This window comes from Festucalex cinctus, chromosome 4 (assembly GCF_051991245.1).
Source record: "Festucalex cinctus isolate MCC-2025b chromosome 4, RoL_Fcin_1.0, whole genome shotgun sequence".
Classification (NCBI taxonomy): domain Eukaryota; kingdom Metazoa; phylum Chordata; class Actinopteri; order Syngnathiformes; family Syngnathidae; genus Festucalex; species Festucalex cinctus.
This window is the reverse complement of record NC_135414.1, coordinates 13,624,789-13,649,235: the sequence shown is the minus strand read 5'-3', so window position 1 is coordinate 13,649,235 and position 24,447 is coordinate 13,624,789. Positions and strand designations below refer to the sequence as shown.

Sequence of the window (24,447 nt, the reverse complement as noted above, 5' to 3'; positions counted from 1 at the left end):
GGTAATGACGTAATTACTTAAAATAACTAAACGGAAATACAAGCCGTTTGAGGAAAACTTTTTTTTTTTTTTATGTAACTTCTCTACGGGTCCACAAAATATCCTAATTTTGAAGCAGATGTGATGCCTCTGCTGTTTGTTTATTTATTTATTTATTTATTTATTTATTTATTTTTCATGTCAGCCCATGATGACATGCTGAAACGTGCTTGCTATGAAAATCCAACAGCGTTGTCAGCGGTGCAAGAATAATGCCTCATATAAATATTTTCATGTTTTTAATACAATAAAATGGCAGCATGGGAACAATATACATACATGTAAAGTAAAAACGCCACAAAGGCAGAAACAGATAATTTTGTAAACAGAGCAACACATTGTGGTGTGGTGTGTTATTAATGTGACCGCTAGGCGGCGCTGTGGTATGTTGTTGACATGTAAGTTGAGACCAGCGCGAACAGTTTAGTAAAGACATCACAGAACTGTTAACCTACGCTTTAACAAAGGCAACAAGGTAAAGGACCACAACACACGTCAAAGTCTAACTTCAAAATCCAGCTCTGGTTCTGCTGCTAACAAACGGTAGCCTTGTGCGATCAAGTTATCCCCTGCGAATGTGAACAAGTGACAACAAACTGTCTCCGGTGGTCAGCAAGGGGAAAAACAAGGCAGATAAACCTGTCTGTCTGCGCACACAGCAGTGATTGCTCGATGTACTGTCGTCTCTCCTCTTCTTCGATGCCTTGACAAATGCACGCAACCACACTCATCAGAAACAACGAAAAAATATTCTCCAAAAGGTTGACAACTGGTGGGGTTCTCGGAGGAGCCAAGATGGCTGCGAGGTAGGAGGACGTGTTTTTTCAGATAGTTAAGAGGTTTGTGATTAACAACGAGTTATGTAGGTACAACTCTATACATGTTATATATATTTTTATGCAACCTTTTTTGAATGGGAAAGGGTGTCAAAGATAGAAAAAGAAATAAAATTAGAAACGTTTCATCCAAGAGTTTTTCAATGTCCGATAACGACGCAGTCGCCGCGGCTACAATGGACGTTGTTGACGAGAGTGAAGAATCTTCAAACGCCGTTCTTGAACCGAAGAATGATATTCCAAAAAAAACGCACCTCAAAAGGACCAAAAAGAACGACGATGAAGGTAACATCCTAATGGCAATTCAAGCTCTGTCAAAACATGATGAGACTTTTAAGAAAATATCAATCATTGAAAGAACAACTGAGGCCACTAAACAAGAGGATAAGCCAACTGCGACAGTCCTGCAACTTACATTAGATGTTAACCAGCAAAAAGAAAAGATGGAAGGCACGGATACAGAAATTAAGCAACTTCAGGCTAAAAATAAGCTTTTGAAAGCAAATGTTGCTGACAGTCAACGATACACCTGTCGCTGGTCACTGAAGATTCATGGAATAAATGAGGAAAATCGTGAGGACATCAGAACCAAAGTTATCACCATCCTGGAGAAAACGGCTCCTTCCATCCGTGATTGCTTGAAGGAGGGGATCGACATTGTTCATCGAGTTGGGCCAGACGGTTCGACCAGATCAACCATTGTCCTGTTCGCTTTGCGACGACATCGTGATGCTGTATGGAAGGAGGCGAAAGGTTCGAAGTTTCTTCTTGACAACAAGCTACGGATTACCGAGGCTTTATCCCCAGAGGATAAAGCTACAAGAGAAAGGCTTTGGCCTTTGGTCCAGAAAGCGAGAGAAAGAGGACATAAAGCTGTCTTCCGTGGTCCTTTTGTCTTCATAAATGGCAAGAAGATGAACATCTCAGAGGTAACTTATAATTACTCTCAGTGCGATGAAACAAGCTTATCCAGAACTAAAGATTTTGTATATGTAATATACAAAATTAATGTAATTTTCAAAATGGTCATTCTCAGTGTCTATGGACATTCGAGGAAATATTTTGAAGAACTTTTTTTGTTTGTTTGTTTTTTCCTCTTTTTTCTTTTTTTTTTTTTTTTTTAAATATCAATTCATTCTCTTGAAAGAATTTATGTTAAAATGATTTCCACCTGCCTTATGTTGAGCTGGAAATTTAAGCTCCTATAGAGTAGTAGAATTTTATTTTTTCATTTCAGTAATTATTATTATTTTATTTTATTGCCTTTTTCTCAAAGGAGTAGTGATTGTATTTGTATATGTTTTAGGTTGAACTGCAAACTAGACAATTTCTATAGCTCTGCGAGTGCGATTTTGATTTAAGGGAAAAAAAAAATATATATATATATATATATATATATGTGTATATGTGTGTGTGTGTGTGTGTGTGTATATATAAATATATATATATATATATATATATATATATATATATACACATATATATATATATATATATATATATATATATATATATATATATACACACATATATATATATATATATATACACACATATATATATATATATATATATATATATATATATATATATATATATATATATATATATATATATATATATATATATATATATACATATATATTAGGGGTGTGAATTGCCTAGTACCTGACGATTCGATTCGTTTCACGATTCACAGGTCACGATTCGATTCGATACCGATTAATCCCGATACGAATTTATAAGTCGATTGTTGCGATTTTTTTTCATTCAAATTTAGAAAATACTAATCAGTAAGCTTGTAGAGTGTAAGATTTATATGAAAATGTATTATTTATTTATCTGAAATTTCAGTCTTATAGAGGTTGTAATCTGTTTCATGTTTGAACAGCATTAAAATAAAATATTAAGGCTTAATGTTCCGTTCATATAACATTCTTCCATGCTCAAGGTGTGAATCCTAACCCGAAGTCAGACGTTTTGTTGAATATTTTTCCATTAAAAATGGAAGTTTAAAAATCGATTCACACACACAAAAAAAAAAGGCAATGATGATAAGACGTTGAATCGGTAAGACTACCGAATGAACAATTCTGAGCTCTTAAAAAAAAAAAAAAAAAAAAAAAACATTTTTTTTTTAAATTGAATCGATTCGAGAATCGCGCGTGGTGGTATCGCGATATATCGCCGAATCGATTTTTTTTTCAACACCCCTATTATATATATATATATATATATATATATATACACATATATTGTCTTTAAATGTTAAAGGTTATGGATATTACCAAGCGTAAAGCAATCTTTTTGTTTTGTAAAAAATCAGAAGTTAACTTATTGCTTCAGATGTGAGTGAGTCAGATGTGAAATTTTGGAAAACACAATGGGGGCATTCAACTTACTTTAGCCACGGTACTAATCACTGCTGGGGTCTTGATTTTCATTCATAAATTTAAACGTGATGTTCTTGAGACCATAGCCGTTTTTTGCTATAGGGGAACTAGGCGACTGCCAAGGGCCCCCAAGCTCTATGTGTAGTCTTACCTGAGGTTGATTATTATTATTATTATTATTATTATTATTATTATTATTGCTGACGGACTCCGATTCACCACTACTAAGTTATGCTTCTTAGTGAAACACTACTAAGATGCTTCTTAGTGAAAATGGAGAAAATTGACATCGCTACCCCAGTTTTACGCTACCAAATGTGCAAAAACCAAGTCAAATTGACACAATGCACTTAATGACAGACGGAACTTCGGAAGGGAGTTTACTTTGCACGGACGTTGGCGACAGAAACGAACTCAATTCGTACATTTATGGATTTGAATGGGATGGAATGGAACTATGGTGACAGCGCAGGATCTAGGAGCATAACGTGAGTTATTTGGAAAACCTTTCTGTGCGTGTGCAGTACCAGTATCTACCGTTAGTATGCTGCACAAGTGGCCATTGTTGCTTCGACAACTCAATATGTTTGAACTAGACAAGCAAATACGTCAGGCTTAGTATTATGATGAAGATGAAGCGCTATTTAATATTGTGATTAAATTGGATTTTTCCTTATGTTGGACTATGACGTGATTTTCAGGAAAAGTACACTGAATGGGTGATTCGAGTTTATTCAGGGCTAATGCTAATCGAGATTGTTGATCGTTTAGGACAGGCTAGCTAATTTCGTTGGTGTTTGTGTAATATGTGCATGTGTGTGCAGAGAAGATAAGGAACAATGAGTATTCATTTCCACTAAATTCAACTCAGGTCCAATCTTAGTGAACTAAAAAAAAAGAAAAGTTTTTTTTGATTTTTTTTTTTTTTAGTCAATTTTTAGTCAATTAATCGTTGGAATAATTGATAGGCAAGTCGATTTTTTTTTTTAAAAAAAAGTCGTTAGTGACAGCACTAATTCGGTCTCTAATATTTTACGTCCAATTTTTGATAAAAAAAAAAAACAAACAAAAAAAACAGGACATAAATAAAATAAACAAATGTTAAGCAGTGGCTGGTGTTTTTATGTCAGTTTATGATGCTACGTCAGTAACGTCATTGTCTGAGAATGAATGACAGGCTGCTACCCATCTACCCTTTCCATTAGCGAAAGTACTACTAAATAAAACAGACACCATAATTTCATCAAAAAGAAGCTATCTCAGCGGGCGCGGGAAAACGGAAGAAAAAGAAAACGGAAGATGGAAAACAAAGGAGAACGGTAAGGGACTTGTTGGTGATGAATAGTTGGAGGTGAAACTCTATTTTATTTTATTTTTAGCAAGGTTGTTTTACTAGCCAACTCGCTAGCCTCGGGCATTTATTTAGAGATGTTAACTTTCTCTTGGAAGTGTCAATTTTGTAATTGGGTACAAGCACTGTACATCACAATTTTTAATACAAACAGATTAATTTGAATTAATATTCTGTATTACTGCAAGAAGTTAAGTCATCTTTAGACAATGGATGGATGGATGTATTGCTGCAATATTACTGTAATTAAAAAAATAAAAAAATTTAAAAAAAGTAATATTCACTCATGGTATATTTACTTGATAACCTAAGGAGGTTTGTCTTTCTAGGAGCGCTTGTAAAATATTTTGGAGCTCCAGATAATGAGCCAGGGGGTTCTTCTGAACTTCCTGATAAGGACGCCATAGGACCATTACATCCTGCAGGAGGACCTCCGTCTGACCAGGAAGCCCCAGGACCATCACTTTCCTCTGCACTTTCCTCCTGACCAGTATACAGTATTAGGTGTTATACTGATAGTGAGAGACTGATGTTAAATAAGCATTATTTTAAGTTAGTTTTCCTTGTTGCACTTTAAAAGTTAGTTTTGTGTTTTATTTAAATTAAGAACTTTTCTAAACACTCAAAAGCTGTTTTATTTATTGACATAAAGAAGACTGTCAACTTAAGATGTTTAATTTTAACTGTAGTCCGTTTTGCTCATAAAGTGTAATAGATTGTGGTATCGTAGGAGACCACCTGAATGGTTAGGAATCCCTTCATTGTAGTTTGGCAAACTAGTATGTATGCAAGACGTATTCTTAAATGTAAAGCTGTGTTGAACTGTGTTAGATAAAAGCATTAAAAAAAATAAAAATAAAAATAAAAAACTGGTGGGGCTCTCAAATGGCAATCGCCACTACCGGAAAGGGCGGTGCACTCGAGATTTTCCCGGAAACACGTCACGGCTATTTGTGCAGAGAGACTCTCTGCACAAATGGACTCTATGATAGAGTCCATTATTCAAGGTTTGCAGGCCGGATGGTAATAAGACCAAGTGAACGGTTACATTTTCAACATTATTAAAGAACATGTTTGTGGTTGATGCATCGTAATTGTACCACAAAAACAAAATCATTTCAATTCTATGCAAAATGAATATTGTGCTGTCTATGATAATCATCTTCTATTCATATAAACTAAATGTACTCATATCTAACATACGTGACAATATTTCAGACCTTCACTTATAAGCCTCAGATATTAGGTCACATTTGGTTATATGAATAAAATATTATCAATGCATTGAAGCCCACAATACATTGCACACAGCTGACATGATAAAGTACAGTAGACCAGTTGGAAGTCTTCCACACTAGGTTATGTCACCATTATTACATTTAGCACCCAAATCAAAAAGAGTGTTGAATGAGGGGGAGGAGTGTGGGGGGCTCAGAGTCATCAGCCTTCCTTTTCCAGGTATTCCAAGCTGGGGGCATCCAACCTCTGCTCCTGATTGCGATTCTTTGTGAACTCCTTCAGCATATCCATGATCTCTCCTTGGTAAACGTCCGGGGTGGGCTGAGCCTCTGTAAACAAAACGGGTAGTAAGGGAAATAAATCATCCACATAGCAAATGATAACTTGACAAGATTCTCTAGTCACACAGTGTCCAAATGTTCAGCATATTTGTCTCACAGGTTTGAGATTGGGGGTTTGAATCTTGGCTCTGGCTTTCCTGTGTAGTTTGCATCTTGTCTTCATGCTTGCGTGAATTTCCTCAGAGTTTCTAAGTACTATCTCAAATGTTCTCCAATTTCGATACTGTAAATGTCTAGGATCGTATGCCGAGAAACGTTATTTGGGAGTAGTAATATGGCGGCTTCAAAAGTTTTGGCCTATCTGCTATCCAGTTATACACAGATCAGTGACCGACAAGGACGGAAAGAAAGCAGCAAACTAGTGCTGCATTCGAGGAAAGTGGGAAGTCGGTGTTCCGACTTCATACCAGGACGTATGCACGGGAATGCCCGTTTGAACTTGGAAATCTGAGTTGCGAAGTCAGGAGAAAAAAAAAGATAGACACTAACGTGACAATGACAGGCACTTGGCTGAGGGAGCTGATTGGATGACGAGCACAGGTGAACATGATAGAACTCCTCAGAGTACGCCGCACAACTTGACGCAAGACAATTCTTCAATAAACATTTAAAACATTTTTTTTTTTGTCTTTTGTGTGTGCAGTATATCCCTAATATTGTTTCACAAAAAGCTAAGCAAAATAAATTCCTTATAGTGTTTTGGTAAATGGTATTAGTTTTAAGGTGGTGTGTGTGTTCTATTGTTTTGTTGTTTCACAAAGATTGAGCTTCGTTCACATTGTTGTCCCGTGTAATGAACGTGCTGAGAGGCTATTCTGTTGAGAGTGACAGACATATTCATAACATTAGAAGCAGTTAATGAGGACAATTTATCACAGAAATTAGAAGTCCAATCTTACTCCCACAGCAAATCCCACGAAAAAAAAAAGGCTCCACATTTGTGCGTTCAGAGCATTACAAGCAATATCACATTTCAGGAAAGAAATGAAACAATTTTTTCACCTGTTGCCCAGTAGTAGATGTCCCAGTCGTTGCTTGGTTCGTTAATTAGCCTGTCATACTGCTGCAGCTGGGTCTCACTCATCGTATTCAGGTAGCGCTTAGCAAAAAGGCTACAAGGAAATATATATAAAATCATAAGTCCCTGCAAATGCAAAGTGAAAACATGCAATAACCTTAAACACATCAGTTTCTCATAGTTACCTAAACAATCTGGCCACAACAAAGCATTTTATTATTTAAAGACATCGGCCATGTTTTATCGCCTGCATGATGTGACATTGAACACATGTACCTTTACATACTGTGGTTTCCGGATGGACTCTTTTCTAACCTGAGCAATATGCAGTTCTCCAACATGCCCCTTTTGCGGCTCTCGTAGAGCAGGCGCCTTCTCTTGATGTCAATGGGCTCTCCGGACCGTTCCTCCCAAGGGGGCAAGGGGATCTCGATCAGGTCAGTCTTGGCATCATCAGGCGCATCGCCACGGTAACAACGGGTTGGTACCAGGCCAGTGACTGCAGGTCTGCATGCTGTCTGGCAGATCCCTGTCACCAGCTGATGTAAAAACACAATAAAATAATAAAAATCTTAAAGTTCTCAGACAAACATTTTTTTGTGATACGTTCATGTTCTTTTTACAAGTTGAACAATATATTGCAAATAAGGTACTAATCCGTTTAGTCTATAAATATAGGACTTAGTTTGTGGGAAGTGGAAAAACTATTTTCTTCCTAGTTTGTCTCGCAGTTTCAAGTTACCAATGACATAAGACAGCAAATGAGAGTTGCATAACGTCTAGCGCTTGCCTGCTGTATAACTTGACTGCTGTCCAACTATCCTAGCTCTACATAAGACAGATTCAATACTGCACATGAGAAATATCCAGCCATCCATCCATTTTCTTGACCGCTTATTCACATGATAAATGTGTACAGTATATGAAAAATACGTGTAATGTACAACACACCCACACAAAAGAACACTTTGGGTTAGATTTTTAAAAACAGTACAGTACATCGGTTCACATTAAGGTCACCCGAAAGACACTAACTGACAGACCACGAATTAGAATTACTCCAAAAATATATCCGGTATATAACTCACTCTTTTCATAATAACAGACAGCATTTGACTTCCCTTGGTTCCGACGGTACGTTCACCTCAGCAGTCCGATGGGGAAACGTCAGAAACGGTGGACGCCCCCAACCACCTTTCGTCACACACCATGTGACCGGTTGTCGCAGTATAGTTCTCAAATACAAAGTCACTCGTCGAATGAACAAAGCAATTAGTATTCAAGTTCGTTTGTAATAAGATCAATTCCAACGTGTATATAATTAACCTACGATTGTTTTCCCTTCCCTCCCCTCATATACAATGAAGGACTAGGAACCAATATTTCTCATGTTGCTAACCGGTAACATTTAACAATGCACATGACCAGGCAAGTACGTTAGCAACACTAGCGTCAGTGGCCCAATGCGAAACTGTATCAATCTAAATAACTCGTGGGAAGACGTGTGCATTGTTTGCATTAAACTTTATTTTACCAGGAATCGTTCTGTCGTGCAACGCCTATATACTGATGCTCATCCATTGTTGTATATATCCGGCCCCAACGTTTGCTAACGTTAGCTAATGTTCGACGTCAACAAAAGTATAAATTTGGCCCTACATCATTTTTCGCTGTCTGTTGATGGTACACCTAGTGTAAATGTGTATATTGAAGCTCCTTAGCAGAAAAAAAGCAAAAATAGAAACAGCATCGCCGTCATCTTCATTCTTTGAATGATTTCTGGCCCTCGTGATGGCTGGAGCCGGACCGAGTGAATCCAAAACGGCGACCGTAGACTTGTATGGTGACTCGAATCCAAACGACGAGGTGAGTCTTGCTTGGTCTTGTCGCATTTACTGCAAACGCAGAGGCAAGTGCGCCGACTTTGCTGTGCATAAAAATTTCTATGAGTCAAAAGCATTCTCAAATTGCAGTTTCGTGTCCTTGTTGCTGTCTTGTATTGTCACTTCGCATCCCTCAATATTTAGGAAAATGCTAAAGCTCGTGTACAGTGTTTTACATTTTATTATTTACCCTGAAGCATTCCTGTAATGTATGTATGTATTTATTTATTTATTTTTATTTTCGCAGGATTTGGACAGACTCAATGAGGCAAATGACCTCTTTGATGATGCTGTACTTTCTGGCTCAGTTGATCAAGACAAGAAAACCAATTTGAATTCAGATACTGGCAGGATAACGCAAGCTAAAGTGGAGAATAAAGCATCCACGGAGAAAGCAGATGAAAAGGACACAAACCAGTCACGAAGATTCGCATTATATGTAGGGAATTTCTCTTGGGTGAGTTGTACATCATGCTTATACGACAGGAAATTAAGAAATATAAAAGTCCACGCATTTCATTTCAGTCTCTTCAATGATGAACAGATAATCTGGTTTGAAAATGGAAACACTCCTACATAAAGAGGAGGAATTAATTCCTTTGCATTTCAGTTTGAGTACATGCGTGATGCATGGCATTGGCTATTAAGAGTTTTGTATAGTGGGAGGAAAAAATTATGTGAACCCTTTTGGATTTTTAAACATTTCATGAATTGGTCATAAAATGTAGTCTGATCGTTATCTAAATAAAAATAAACGGAGTATGCTTAAAATAAATGCAGAATTTTTTTTCCCATATTTGTATTGAAAATAATCATTAACATGGCAGTGAGGCAAAAGTAGTTAACGCTTGGATTTAACGACAGGTTGACACTCAGTTGGCAGAAATATCCTCATCCAAACATTTCCTGTAGTTCCAGATCAGACGTGCACAAAGGACACAATGAATTTTAGACCATTCCTGTTTACAAAACTTTTGAAGTTGAGCAATATTCCTTGGGTGTTTGGCAAAAATAGCTCTTTTGAGCTTAGGCCACAGCATCTCAATCGGGTAGAAGTCAGGATTTAAAAAAATATATATATATAAAGCTGGAAAATTTAAAAGCGGGGGGTATACTGTCAAATCAATGTCTTGATTTTCATCAGTCCACACTCCACAGTTTGACAAATTGTCTAAAAAGTAGTAATAGACCGATGTTTTTTGTTTAGTTTTTCAAGGCAGATACTGATACCGATTATCAGTAGTCAAGGAGGCTGATAACCGATATTTCAAGCCGATATTCATTTGCGGTAAAAGAGAAAATAGCGTCAAAATAAAAAAATAAAAATCTTTTAATTTAAAATACAAAGAATTGACAGCTTTGTTAAAAAATTATAACAAAAATTTCAGGGAGCTTCCGGGTCGTCAGTGTGTGTTAAGCTAAATTAGAAACTGCAACAATTTTGTAACTAGGAATAGTCCAAAATTCATCCTCATCGTTTTGCACATCTGACCTGAAACTACAACAAACATTTGGTTTAAGTTATTGCAGCAAAAGAAGGGTCAACTAGTTAGTAAATCCAGGAGTTCACTCGCGTTTTGTTGTGTGGTTTCCATGTTAAGCTCTTGCTCAGACTACATTTACACTATGATGTATTTTGTAATAATCTACCGTTAAGAAAAGGCAGGATGGTGGTGCATTGAATGGTTAACATTACTTCACCCTTTGGTTACCGAGATTTGCCAATTACCTGTTGTTATCCCTGCTGTAAAGTAACCAAATGTCTATCTCATCCCCTCACATCCTATACCATTTAGTGGACATCTGACGATGACCTCCTGCTCATGGCCCAGAAATTAGGGGTGCGGGATATTCATGAAATCAAGTTTGCGGAGAACAAAGCAAATGGCCAATCAAGAGGGTAGGTGACTTTTTTTTTTTTTTTTTTTTTTTTTTATTCCTTTTTTTTTAATGTTACAAATCTGCTGTATGCTGATACGGGTTAGGAACTTGACTAAGCACATCTTCATGTTTTTACTACAGCTATGCAAAGATGGTGGTGACTTCTGAAACTTCATTAAAAACGCTGTTGGAGAAAATTCCCCAATGTACTCTGGATGGGGAACGCATAGACTGCCGTTTTGCCACCTATCAAAATTTAAGTGTGTTTGAGGATGTCGCTAATAAACGTAAGAGTCCTACCATTTTCACACACTCACTCACATTCGTCATGGTACCTTGACTCACAAAACGAATGTGCTCTTCACAGGATTCCCAATGCGCAGTAATTCTAAGGACACCGATTCGCAGATGTCCTCGTCATTGTCGTTGAATACCAGTTCTCCCAGTGTACCCCCTAACTTGCCATCACATCCAGTTGGAAATGTATTTCCCCCACATTCCAGCCCATTCCCCGGCCAGCCGCCCCCTCCCTTTTTACCTGTGCCACCCAACATCCCTCCGCCACATCTGTTTCCCCCTCCACCTTTCAACGCGCCGAGCCAGCCACCTCCAAATCTGCATATAAATCCAGCGTACTTCACCCCAGCACAAGACAGACACAGAAGTCATACTTATGGTCAACAAAAGTGAGGATGCATGCAATTGAAAACTTTTTCCAACCAAAATTCATTATATGTAGATGTCAAATAATGTCTGACTATTTGCATTTGTAATTGAACATCTTTATAGTATCACCAGCATCTGCCAATGTGAAAATATCTTTGTACTTTGCAAACAGGGGTGAGAGAGATTATGAAGAACTGTTGAACAGAAATCGAGCTGTGGCTAGCAGCGCCATTACCAAGGCTGTGACAGGTGCAACAACTGGTAAGTGCACCTGATCCCATTGGGCTTTGTTAAAAAATTTAGAAAAAAATTAATGCCCTACTGAAACAAGTCCAATATTACGATTTACTGCAGCTTATGAGGACCACATATACAGTGGTACCTCTACTTACGAACATCCCTTCATACGAATTTTTCAAATTATGAAACTCCTCAACAGGATATTATTGCCTCTTGTTACTAAAGAAGTTTAATGATATGAAAGGTAAAAATACAGTATGGGCTGCTACTCGCCGCTCCCAGAGTTTCCTGAACGCAACATACGTACAGCTGCTCTGCCATTGGCTATTACCTTTGCATACTGCATGTATCTGTGTGTGTGAAATAGATAGATAATAGATGTATCTATGTAGCGTCCTCGTTATTCGCCCCTCGGGCTATGAGGTGTTCAGATAGTTTTACGTAAATGTATTCACTAACGGCCGACGCATTTGTGCAAAAATTCATGCAATTGAGTGATTGATAAAGGCTACGTTGCAGAGTAAGTTTTTAATTGCAACGAGACGGGCCTTTTTTGGAAAACGATCCCTCGCTGTACCTGAAGTTTCGGAATTTGTTGGAAAGAATCACCCAGAAAAGGTGTTCACCAGTCGGGCGATCGCTCACTATGATGATGTTTGCCTTGGACATTTTCGAAGGATTATTTAAAAAAAAAAAAAAAAAAGCAAACATCCTTGGATCCATTCTTTACAAAACACCAGTCAAAAAACGCTTTTGAGAGAGAACATGAACCAAAGAGGGCAAAAAACGATGAGGACAGCAATTAAAAAGCTAAATGACTCATTTTTATTCTTTACTGTATTCATTGTTTTTTACATTCTGCAATCTAATTGTAACATGTATTTGTTACGTTTTGATGCATATTTATGCTTTATAAGACATTTATGTCTGAATTTTGGGAGGCTTGCCACTTTATAAAATGGCAAATTTGTGATTTTTTCATTTTCCTCAGAATATTACCGCCCCACTGAAAAAAAAATAAAATAAAAAAATATGTGGGCCTAATGCGTCATCATACAGTATGAATCTTGGAGTACTATAGTAAAAATGTATGCTTCAGCTAGTTGTTGGTGACTCACTGAGACAACTCATTTGTGAGCAATTTCCCAACATCTTTCTAACCTAAATATGTTTATGCTACTATTTTAGCCTATCTTTGCTTTGTTTGTAATTGCAGGAGACCTGAGAGTGGCGATGGAAACGCTGTTAACGGCGATTGCCATCATCAAGCAGTCCAGCGTGTACAGGGATGAGCGTTGCCAAGCTCTCGTCACCTCCCTCAAAGACTGCCTGGTGTCCATCCAGGGAAACTCTGGCTACAGGTTCATTAACTTATTGTTCAGATGATGTTTCAGTCTCTAAGCAAATTTTTGTTTTTTTTTCTTCAATAAATTGAAGCTATATGCACTTTGTGTTCAACATTACTCAAGTACCGTATTGTAGTGTAAAATTGTATCGTATTGTATCAAGGTACATATCGTATCGCCAGGTTCACAAAACTACCCAGCCCTATTGGCTGGGAGTCAGCTGTGTTCCATCCAGCTCATGAGCGCAAATGCCCCCTTTCGCCCAATTCTGTCTGTGCAAAGTCGAGCAAAATACCAAAAGAAAGAAAACTCCATCCATGCACAGACTACACTTTGTGCGAGACTTGCGCTGGGCACAAAAATGGGCACCAAAGGGTCTCACATGAAGCGATAAGAAAGCAAAGTAGTTATCATTCATCAACATATGTAGATCATTTAAATTACTTTGCTGTTGAAGAACCAATATTTATTTTTATTTTTTATTTTATTTTACCTAAATAGTAGGAACTGGACTTGCTCTTAAAATAGCCGTTCGCTAATCATGCTGAAGTCGGCAAACAAATTCCGGTTGGATTCGTAATATATGCTGTTTCCTTTGGTAGAAAAGACATGTTTCCTGGAAAATAAATACATTTTTCATCATTACATCATGCAAAATCAACTCTTTTTTTTTTTTTTTTTTTTTTTTTTTTTTTTTTTTTTTTAAGCTTTTAGCCATGTTAAAATGCTATTTCCTCACTAAAACACCGCCAAAGTGGTGTTTCTGTTTTCCCCCCCATTCACCCATCTCTGAGGATTCCAGCTCATTGTTGCTCTTGAAGCACCAGGTCCTTAACCTGTTTTGATGCCACAACACAACACTACATGTCCGCGGAGACGAGCGTGACGTCATCAACCTCCACCCCAAGAAACTGTTATGTCTTAGCCCCGAGCATTCCACACTGAAGGGAAGAGTTGATAGGGCAGTCACAGTTAAAAAAGTCAGGGCTCTTTATACTCATGGGCATTGGTGGAGCATGTATGATGGACAACAGTGGTTCTCAACCCCCGGTCCTCGAATACCCCTTTTTCATGTCCCCCTCAGCCAACACAGCTGAGGATTGTTGTCAGGCTTCGTGCAGAGCTTGCTGATTAGCGGATCAATTGAACTTTGTAACTGATGTAAAACAATGTTTCTCAATTGGTATTGTATTTTCATGCCATATCGTGTGGAAATGTGTGTTGGTATGACAATAAAATTCCTTAATTGCAAGCAGACCAAGACCACCTCTTAAAGTGGTCTTGATTTGCTTGTTTTTTGCGTACAATTCGGAAAGTGGGATGATGGTGTAACACACTGTCAGGCTAGAGCGACGACACCGGAATTATCGTAAACTCAACCAAACATGAGAAGGGAGCCTTAATTCATCATTATCACACTTTTTCAATAGGAGTGGCTAGAGCTGTGAAACTAATTCATATTTTCTTCATAATCGAGCAGCCCTAGGAGTGGCAGTCATTCTGGAGACCGGGACAGAGACCGAGATCGGGAGCGAGAGAGGGAAAGGGAGCGCCACAGAGAAGGTTCACCGCGCTGGGAAGGCGCCGGGACATCTCGAAGGCACAGAGAACGTTCGTGGAGTCGAGAGAGGAACCGGGAGCGTTCACGGGAGAGCCACAGAGATTACAGAGAACGCTATCGCTGACTTGGTAAGATTGTACCCAGCACATCCTCGTGAGCCGCTATCACACTTGGACCGCCATCGAAACCAACGTTGACCAACTGGTACACTCGCCTGTACATTATGATGATTGCATTCAATTTGGATATGTCAAGATGTCACTTGAAATTGCTAATTGCAACATGTAATGAATGATATGCCACCAAGGATTAGCTTTGTAGAAGTGCTTTCAAAAAGTATTTAGGCCCCCTTCAGTTGTACCCTTTATGCTTGATTTGTTTAATTTTCTTACCTAAAGATTTGAACACTGTATTCAACAAAAAAGCAAGAGTTTAAAAATGTTTGCTTTTCCGCCCCAAGAAATTATTCATGGATTTAGACTTGAAATTTAACTCTGGTCCATCTACCTCTTGGTAACCTTTGACATATTTGCAAACTTTCATTCTGATGTGATCTGCCTGTGGATGTACAGCCTCAAAATCGGCCAAGTGTATCGGACCAAAAACTACTTTGTCAAAGAAACTTTTAAAGCTTTGAAGAGCTTAAAGTCTCCAAGTTCCTATACTGGTTTTGTTTCTGAAATAATTTGTCAGGTCCAAAGCTTGATATTGTGCCTTTAAGAATCAATTGTATCAAGATAGGGAAGAACCAGAGTTAAGTTTCATTTCGTTCATTTGAAAAATTAGGAGTGTGACATATTGAGGAAACAAAAGTTTTAAGCATTATGATTAACAATTTTGAAGAGGATAGAATACCTTTTTTTTTTTTTGCAAACTTTTTTTTTTTATAAGTACGCTAATTTCCTTTTAGACTCCCGTTGACATGCACGAAGGTTACAGCGTTTTGTTCCAACACAACCTTGTAAAAACTAAAGATGTATGTCCAGAAGCCTGTATAGTTTCTTCATTCTGCTCTCAATGAGCTTTTGAATTGTTTAAAGGAAATACTGTGTGTAGTCATTCAGATTAGAATCCTTGCATGTGCAAGACACATTTAAGTGTATTTAACACTGTGTCATTGTTGTCTTTTGTAATATAAAACAATCCCCCAAACATCTGAATGTGTTATGCTTGTAAGATTGATTTTTTTTCTTCTTGTTTAAGGGTAAATTAAATCAATTCCAATTGTTTTTAGTCACTTGTGATTTCAAACATGCAATGGAATGAAAGAATAAGCAGAAGTGGAAGTTGAGGGCTTCATACTAGACATGCAAATTCATACCCAAGCCAGTCCCAATGTCAAATGTATTAAATTGGCCTTAAGGTATCACCAGTCTGAGTTGTATATTTTGCAAAATGTACAAAAAAAATAATTTCATTTAAAAATGGTTATAAAATCTAAGATCTGATGTCCATCCATTTGTGTATAAGAAATGAAAATCCACAGGACATAGTTAACGCACACTAAAAAAGGCAATGTGACATTCATCAGCTTTATTTAAAAAAAGACAAAAGTATTGTGGTCAAAGTAACATTTTCTTTTTGTATCAAAATAAACCAGGGGAAACCTAATAAAGTGCACTCGCTTATTAAAGGAGGCTGGCTGCAATTACTTTTCCAGAGGGGCATAATTCAATAACTTCTCAATAAGATCCACATGAGACAGGAGCATCCTTCGACAGCAGTATCTCTTCAAGCCCAGGGCATCAAGAGCATCACTGAATAGGTGAGAGGAAAAGGTTCATTAACATTTACACCGACCCAAACAGGCTGTAAATTGTCCTATCAAAGATATTAGCATAGACACCATTTGACTAATTTGCAAATAAAATACTTAAAATATCTTTATTTAGATTTGTTTTTCTTACCCTTCAGTGTACTCGGCCTGGAGCAAGCCAAGGTACATCTCCCACTTGTTACCCACAATCTTTCCACATGTGAAGCACCGCACTGGGATGATCATTTTCAAGATACCTAGGGACATGCAGAGGTTTTTCAATTCCAAACTTCAAAGGGGACCTCAGGTGGAAGGTCTACAATGGACACCTTGTTATGTACATTCAATCTAAGTGATATGGTGTAAGATTAGTGCATCAAGAATTCTCTTTTAAAAAAATATTCATTGAAGAGTGGTGTTAAGCTGTACTTCAAACTAGTGCGTCGTTTGGTGAGTTTTTTTTTTTTTTTTTTTTAAATGTAGATATTTTGCCGTGACGTGCAATCACGTGAGAACGTCCAGTCACTTAACATTTTTTGCCATGAATCGCACAAATACTCGCCAGTGAATGTGTAGCATTTGCATTGTATTGTACTTTAAATTCAGTTCAATCAATACGTTCATTCCTTTATGACCATTGTCTTTTAAATGTTTTGTGACGGAAAAATACTGTGTAAGGTCTACCATATTAAAATGTTTTTGCGTCAGTTCCTGACTATTGTCAGATCATGTTAAGCTAACAACAAATGCCCGTGGGTTGGCCACGATGTTAGCACCAAAACGTGGCTAGTTGACTTTTTCTCCATACAGGAGTTTACGATCTACTTAACATGTATACACAACAGACATGGTCGTATTTAACTTACCCGCAGTGGTTCGGTTGCAGTACAACTAACAAACTGGAAAAAACGAATAGTGACCAAAGAGCTGTACAGTACCACGGCAGCTAACTTCGGTGGTTTCACAGAAAACTTCCGAAGAGGTCATTCAAAATAAAAGTATAACTTCCGGTTCCATACTTCAACATAAAAGCAATAACGTTTGTGACTGTGTGGTAAATATAGTGGGTGAAGTCCATGCCATTATTATTTGACTCTTATGTAAAAACAGAAATATTTACTTTGACCGTTGTCCTTTTTGATGGCTGGTATTTTTTTGTGATTGTGCTGAGCTGCTTATCTTTGCAAAAGCGTTTTCAAAAATAGTCAATTCTGTTATACAAAAGGCATCGTTCTTTTAAATTGCATTCAGTGCAACCATTTTTTTTTTTTTAAATCCACATACAGACGACATATACACGGATGCATTTAGTTGAGAATGTATTCATGTATATAAAAATGCATTGATTATATTTTCATGTAAAATGGATTTTTGTTAAAGTAAAATAACTATCCAGAAAAAGGTTATTTGTACACAGGGCTCAAGAAAGAAATGTTTACACTTGTGATGAATTTAGGGAAGCCAACAAGTTTGAATAAAGATGAATTATTCTTTGAAAATTTGAATTAACTTTAAACTCAGAGAAAACAGATACCCGTTTGGAGATGGTTCACTGCCTTTAATAAGGGTTGCATCACAACCACATTCTTTGTGTATAGTGGAGGGAAGGGTAGTACCCGTGATTTATTTATATATATATATATATATATATATATATATATATATATATATATATATATATATATATATATATATATATATATATATATATATATATATATATATATATATATATATATATATATATATATACCATAACCATCATTACAGTCACCATAAATACATACTTTCTATCACCTCTACCATCATTGTCATTTTACATTTTACATCATACTTGACCATCACTATGCTATTACATCATTTATGTGGAAATAACTTGCTACAGCACAACAATGTGCTAACTGAGGAATCCTACCCGAATTATTGCATTTATACGCTGTTGTTATTAAAAGAAGACATTTTTGGTACGTTGATTTGTACAATGTCAGGTGAAGTTGGTTCTAATTTTGGCATTGTTGGGATGTGTTGGGTGTAGAATACATTGATGTACACAAACACATTTATGATGACTAATATGTTGCAAACACGTTCACTTGCAACCACAGAAAAGTGATTGTGTTCTTAAACAGAGCATTGTTGTGTGACTAGACATTGGTGGGAACACACGCATGGGTGCAATGTGTGTAGACTTGAAATAATGACTACTTGACTTATCCACTTCCTTTACATTAGCACTCTAAATGTGCCTTATCTCTACTTAGTTATTAATAAGGTACTGAAAACAAAGGTTGTTCTTGATGGCATACACAAGGAGCAAAGCACAGTGTATTGACGCATGATTCAACTGCAGGCATTGAACTTGATACTGGGCCCCCTAAGACTGGTTTGCCAGTCAACAATGAAGTATTTACGATAAGAAGTAAACATATTGATGCAGAACATTTGCAGATGGTGTTATACATGAAAGGCTATTGATTTGTCGCATCATTTGATTGTAACATAAAAAAAATAAATTCTACAATTTACTTCAAGTTACCCTAACAAAACAAAAATACTAGTCTGCCATATACACACAGTCACACAAATATTCCCCCACATGGTATTCATAAACCTCAGCATTCCGAATCCCTTACTCTTTTGTCAAATGATCATATAACATGACATTTTTCCATGCATGTCAACTCTTTCAAAGAAAAGATAAAGTGAATTAAATTCCTTTCTAACCAAGGAGTACAATTTTCTGGAGTTCTTTGTAAATTGAACATAGGTCATTTATGTCACTCAGCATTTGGGCAAATAATAGAAAGCAAATAAACGCTACCTTGGAGTTTTTTGTCTTCTATGTTAAGCACAAGGGTGTAGTTTCAACCGATTTGAAATTCAAACTTCATGCATATAATATTTGTAAGTAATAAAACTTTATACAGTTGTTTTGAGTTGTTATATTTATATATATATGTTTCCTAGCCAGAAAGAAAGAGCAAAACTCCCCATCTTCAATATCACCCATGATTAATCGTGAACCAATTTTACATTGAGTTTATTCTTTGAGATTATGATTTTAATTCCTCCTTGCCAGTAGAATCGCCCCGATCAAAATGGCTCCAACTGCAATTATAGCACCACCAATGAGGAAAGGTTTCAGGTGCTCCAGAGAGTCTGTGCAGCTGCCCGCGGCCCCATCGCTGGCATCACCTTCTCCCCCACCATCCTGGGGAAGAGGAATCTCTGGCTCTGGGGTTGCGGGGGCAGGTTCAGCTTTACGTGAAGCTGCTGGCTCCTTTTTCTCTACTTTTGGTGGCCCTTTGGGCGCAGGAGCTGACTTGGCCTTGGCTTCCATGGATTCTGGGACGGAAGCTTGAGTTTGTACTGCTGCTTGGTTCTGTGCTGTTTCACACAAAATAAAAAATAAAATAAAATAAAATAACAGCAAACAGACACGGGTAGATAATCCTCCTTATTTGGGCTCACACTTCACATGATATTTACTAAATGAGGAAACATAAATATGCACAAGGTTTTACACTCAATCACTGTATAGCAATATAGCAGTCATGTAGCAGGAGGGCCTGAAATATGACCTTGAAGAACAATCACTTGGATGGGTGCATTATGAGGTATGAGCTTTATACACTGTTAGAATCTTGGTGGTCAAAGCAGCTATGACATAACCCTTTGGTGAAAATGTGTCACTACTGCCTCCTTTTCAAAATCATAGCTACCAGGATGACTAGCATACGGTCACAACACTACTGTTGCTCTGCAGAGCCTATTCATCATCTCCGGTTGAATATTAGTTCCAACTGGTCAGATCTCGTCCAGCTACAATGCAATGTAGATATCTGCGGTTTTTTTTATCTGTCAAACTTAATGAGTCATAGGGCCTACAAATGGAGGACAAGATGGAGGTGAAAAATAAGTACTACATGACTGCTAGGGTATCAGTGAAAGTTGTAGAGCCCACTGAACAAACATCAATACACATTTACTAAAAATCCACGAAGCTTGCACTTGTCAATGCAGATACGAAACGTCCGTTTTACAGCAATAAATGTTGTTATCTGTCGAGACAAAATGGACATTACGTACCTCACCTGCTGCTTCCCAGCAATTGCTAGATTAATTGAGCGATGGAAGGACCACAGCAGTCTCTGGATGTCACAATGCCTTTAATATACGAAAATGACAGAACGCAGGGAGATGGAGGGCATTGAAGGCAGAAGGGAGGAGAATGGAAACGACACCGGGATGTACCATCTGCCGCACAAGATAGGGGGAGTCTTACCTTTGATCTTATTCACTACTTTGATTGTAAAAATCATAGATATGGCAAAAATAAATGAAGAGATGTCGCATTTTGTTTTACGCAGTAAGTGCTATTACAATTCAGATTAAATACAAATGACATACATCATAAAAACAACTCTCAGGTTAGAAGACGATGTCGTCACAAAATGTAGTGGCTTACATTACTACTAACAACAGAATGTAATTTCAAGAAGAACGTGAATTCTTTATCATTTAACCAATTAAACACAGACTATATTTTCCAATTATAAAAGCGTTTTGCACCATATTTCGCTGTTTTTATTGTAGCTCCTCCCACCTACACCACCACTAATTCTATTAGAGGATACAAGGAGATTGACAGAGGACCGTATGTTCCGTTAGGGAAATTTCATATTCACAAAACCACACACAAAAAACGTTTAATCCATGTTTTAATGTATGTTTGAATTATATTGATTGTTACACCAAGTCTCGCAAAAAAAACAAAAAAAACAAAAAAAAAAAAGGTTTTTGACATATTAGGGCTGCACGATATTGGAAAAAAATGCGATATGTGATATACTTGCTGAACATAGCGATATCGATATTATTGCAATATTTAACATGTACCTAAAGAAATGTCATTTTTATTACCTAATGAAAGAAAAACATTTTTAATGTGGCAAAATAAGCAACCTTAATGTACTCTTAGTTAATTAATTGTAATTATGTCTTGATAATTTTCAACTATTGAATGGCGATACACATTTTAGTTAGCATCTGACTGGTCAAATTCATATAAAAGCATAAAATTCCATATAAAACTTATTGCATGCCTTTGCGATATGCATATTGCAAGGGCCAATATCGCGATATCGATATTTTTTCGATATTGTGCAGCCCTATGACATATTTATCTAAAATCTGTCAACAATCTATCAAACGTTTATATGAATTTCAGTGGCGTTCCAATCAGGATTTATGCAGATGATTCAGATGCCGATCATCCATGAGTGAGATTGGCCAATACTAATTCCAATACCTATGAAATTAGTGGCACATTTTTTCAATTTTAAAGCTTCTCACATTGAGATGGAATGTTACATTACACACAGGCTGCAAAGACATAAGAGGCATTTATCAACATATACGGATCACATACTTTTCTACAGAAATATTGTCCGATCACAATTAGTAACCAATCAATCGCGCACCACTAATTATTTTACTATATGTTAATATATAATCATTGGGGCTGGGTTTAAAAAAAATTGAATACTCGATATTGACTTGATTTTGATATCGATAAAACTATGGATCGGTTATAATAATATCTTTTTCCCTTTAATTCATAAGACAATTACAAAAAAAAATTGTATCTTACTGTTTTCTTGAAATTTACTGTTCACGGGAATTCAAAAGTGTTTTCGTAATTTATTAAATACTTGACTTATTGCACTCTATGACAATTGAGAATCTTTTAAATTTATATTTACGATAATAGAATTAGAATTATGAAAACAATTTCATTTCATCCATGCTGATGTCAATGTTTGTGTAACACTTAAGTGATTAATACACATGCTATTTGGATTGAACTAAATAAATCAAATCGGAAAAAAATTTAATCAATTACCCAGCCCTAATAATTATTGTTTAAGATAATGTAATTTAATTGGAATGTCTGATTGTTTATATATACTTCTTTTGTCTGTTTTCATCCATTATTATATTGACAAAGTAGGCCTATATGTGACTGTATTGTCAATTTGAATGACTTGTCAGTAATAGACAAATCAATTTGACTCAAGTGCATACTATCCTGCTGTTCTAAAATATGATTGCTGGGGAGGCTAATTGCGGGAAGGATGTCATGCTCTTGTGTTCAGATGAGGTTTTACGCAAACAGGTTGTCAGATGCAGCCTGAAGTAACTACACAAATATCACATCTTATACAGAATAGGTGCAGCAAGTTTATTATTTGAGATTATACATTTAAAAGGCACCTGCTGTTTGGAAGGTGAGTGGATGAAAAGATTGAAAACGCTGCTTATTGTCGTTTTGACAGTCTATGGCGACCTCTTGTGGCTAACTAAAAGACTACATATGGCGACTGCCACATACTGTACTTGTTCTTGGGCTTTCGACTCAACATGAGACTGCATTGTATCAGTGTTTTGTTTACTGTTTTTATGTTATTAATTTATTGTTTTAATGGTTTTATTTATGTACAGCACTTTGTAGTGCTCTAAAAATAAAGTTTGAGCTATAAACACATAAAAGACAACTAATAATGAAAATAACAAGCATCTACAACTAACTCATTCAGCCCCAGCCATTTTCACAGAAGCAATTCCATTCGCTGCTGGCTGTTTTACTGGATTTTGACTGATTTTGCAAGGCCCACAGAATATTGTGTTCGATTGCTATAAAAACATGGAACCTATCAAAAGAAAGATTAAAGTCTCTTCTTTCATCAGGAAAAAAAAAGTATATCCGTTTCCGTTTTGCAGCAATTAGCATTAGACTATAACTAAGTTTAATCAATGTTCACAAATCTATTTAGAATTGTGAGTAATTGAGCTTTTTTTTCAACATGGTCCTGGTTGATCTCCTTTGCTCTGATGCCACCTGCTGGCCGTTTGTGTAATAACTACCATTTCTGCAAAGCCTGCTGTATGCGCTCGCATAAAAAACAAACAAACAAACAAAACGTATAAATACGTCTTTTGGACACTTTAAACATTAAAAAAAATATTTATAAGTTATTGGGAGCAAATGAGCTAACAGTCGGGATGCGGATCATTTATGTCAATTTTCGCATAGCTAAAGTCAAGAGTTTGATTAAATTGCAGTGTTGTGCTTCGTGCGGAGAGCAGCCAATAGCAGCGCCTTGCTCGGGAGAGTGGAGCTTCATCTGTCGCCGATTTTTTGCCATGGTGAAATTGTCTGAATGAATGTATAAACTTTCCATCTCCTTTGCAGGTCCAGGACACCGATAATTAAACGTGTTAACAAAACAACAAAAACAACTATTGAATAACAGACCATATAACTGTCGGTACATGACAAAGTTGGCTGTAGGGGCCTGGGCCTTAACAAAAATCACGACTTTTGATGAAATTTCCACTTTGTATAAGCACCAAAACACAAGTCCATGTTATCAAACATATGAATGAGGTTATTTTTCTTCCAGATGGCGTCCAGGTATATTGAAACTCTCTCAGTGCGGATGAACTCCTCCTGGATGCCTTTCCTCACAGGGTTCTTCTGTGCCCCGCCATGTTGTGGTTTGCGTGTGTGTCTGTGGGTATGATCATGGGGATATGGGGGGAGGGGGGCTTTTTCTTTTTATTGTATTATGGATGTTTTAATTGTTCAGCACTTTGAGTTGCATTTGAATGTATGAAAGGTGCTATAGAAATAAAGTTTGTTTGATTGATTAAAACAAGTGGAAACTGGAAACTCAAATATTGCATCACTGTTCCACTATGTGGAATTAAAGCTGTGCTTCTTCCCTTTTGAGGTCAAACTTTCAAACGAACTTTCAGACAGCGCCAACTGGTCATGCCATGGCTGACATCTCTACCTAGTCACAGTTGGATTTATTATTATTATTATTATTAT

General features: G+C 36.9%; 3 protein-coding genes and 1 long non-coding RNA gene across 5 annotated transcripts; 1 reads left to right on the top strand and 3 right to left on the bottom strand.

Annotated features, from left to right (window-relative positions):
* Nucleotides 1-447: 447 nt before the first annotated feature.
* LOC144017450 (cleavage and polyadenylation specificity factor subunit 7-like) lies at nucleotides 448-15,950 on the top strand. 2 transcript variants are annotated; one of them, XM_077519044.1, is made up of 8 exons: nucleotides 448-1,804; nucleotides 9,348-9,557; nucleotides 10,897-11,000; nucleotides 11,123-11,268; nucleotides 11,349-11,667; nucleotides 11,820-11,908; nucleotides 13,104-13,248; nucleotides 14,714-15,950. In XM_077519044.1, the coding sequence occupies exons 1-8, from the start codon at nucleotides 953-955 to the stop codon at nucleotides 14,916-14,918; spliced, it is 2,070 nt and encodes a 689-aa protein (XP_077375170.1). In that variant the 5' UTR covers nucleotides 448-952; the 3' UTR covers nucleotides 14,919-15,950. The 2 variants fall into 2 exon arrangements, with proteins under 2 accessions (XP_077375170.1, XP_077375171.1); XM_077519045.1 differs by lacking the exon at nucleotides 448-1,804 and adding an exon at nucleotides 3,107-9,083.
* Nucleotides 5,279-8,474, bottom strand: sdhaf2 (succinate dehydrogenase complex assembly factor 2). The gene is made up of 4 exons (XM_077519046.1): nucleotides 8,306-8,474; nucleotides 7,533-7,756; nucleotides 7,202-7,311; nucleotides 5,279-6,187 (listed from the first exon to the last, which is right to left on the bottom strand). Exons 1-4 carry the CDS (start codon nucleotides 8,327-8,329, stop codon nucleotides 6,060-6,062), a joined length of 486 nt encoding a protein of 161 aa, XP_077375172.1. The 5' UTR covers nucleotides 8,330-8,474; the 3' UTR covers nucleotides 5,279-6,059.
* A 362-nt stretch (nucleotides 15,951-16,312) lies between the features above and the next one.
* polr2l (RNA polymerase II, I and III subunit L) lies at nucleotides 16,313-17,580 on the bottom strand. The gene is made up of 3 exons (XM_077519047.1): nucleotides 17,417-17,580; nucleotides 16,702-16,807; nucleotides 16,313-16,551 (listed from the first exon to the last, which is right to left on the bottom strand). Exons 2-3 carry the CDS (start codon nucleotides 16,794-16,796, stop codon nucleotides 16,443-16,445), a joined length of 204 nt encoding a protein of 67 aa, XP_077375173.1. The 5' UTR covers nucleotides 16,797-16,807; nucleotides 17,417-17,580; the 3' UTR covers nucleotides 16,313-16,442.
* Nucleotides 17,581-19,574: 1,994 nt separating this feature from the next.
* LOC144017810 (uncharacterized) lies at nucleotides 19,575-21,114 on the bottom strand. The gene is made up of 2 exons (XR_013283259.1): nucleotides 20,640-21,114; nucleotides 19,575-19,937 (listed from the first exon to the last, which is right to left on the bottom strand). It is a non-coding gene; the product is annotated as an uncharacterized LOC144017810 (long non-coding RNA).
* Between the last annotated feature and the right edge of the window lie 3,333 nt (nucleotides 21,115-24,447).

What these genes read in the sequence shown, in the direction of transcription:
- sdhaf2 (XM_077519046.1), bottom strand. Translation starts at nt 8,329, where the DNA reads ATGCTGTCTGTTATTATGAAAAGA. An exon ending in TGTCTGTTATTATGAAAAGA is followed by an intron (nt 7,757 to 8,305) that starts GTGAGTTATATA and finishes TTTTTACATCAG; the next exon opens with CTGGTGACAGGGATCTGCCA. An exon ending in CATCTACTACTGGGCAACAG is followed by an intron (nt 6,188 to 7,201) that starts GTGAAAAAATTG and finishes TTTTGTTTACAG; the next exon opens with AGGCTCAGCCCACCCCGGAC.
- LOC144017450 (XM_077519044.1), top strand. Translation starts at nt 953, where the DNA reads ATGGGAAAGGGTGTCAAAGATAGAAAAAGAAATAAAATTAGAAACGTT. An exon ending in AGAAGATGAACATCTCAGAG is followed by an intron (nt 1,805 to 9,347) that starts GTAACTTATAAT and finishes TTATTTTCGCAG; the next exon opens with GATTTGGACAGACTCAATGA. An exon ending in ATGTAGGGAATTTCTCTTGG is followed by an intron (nt 9,558 to 10,896) that starts GTGAGTTGTACA and finishes TATACCATTTAG; the next exon opens with TGGACATCTGACGATGACCT.
- polr2l (XM_077519047.1), bottom strand. Translation starts at nt 16,796, where the DNA reads ATGATCATCCCAGTGCGGTGCTTCACATGTGGAAAGATTGTGGGTAAC. An exon ending in CAGGCCGAGTACACTGAAGG is followed by an intron (nt 16,552 to 16,701) that starts GTAAGAAAAACA and finishes TCACCTATTCAG; the next exon opens with TGATGCTCTTGATGCCCTGG.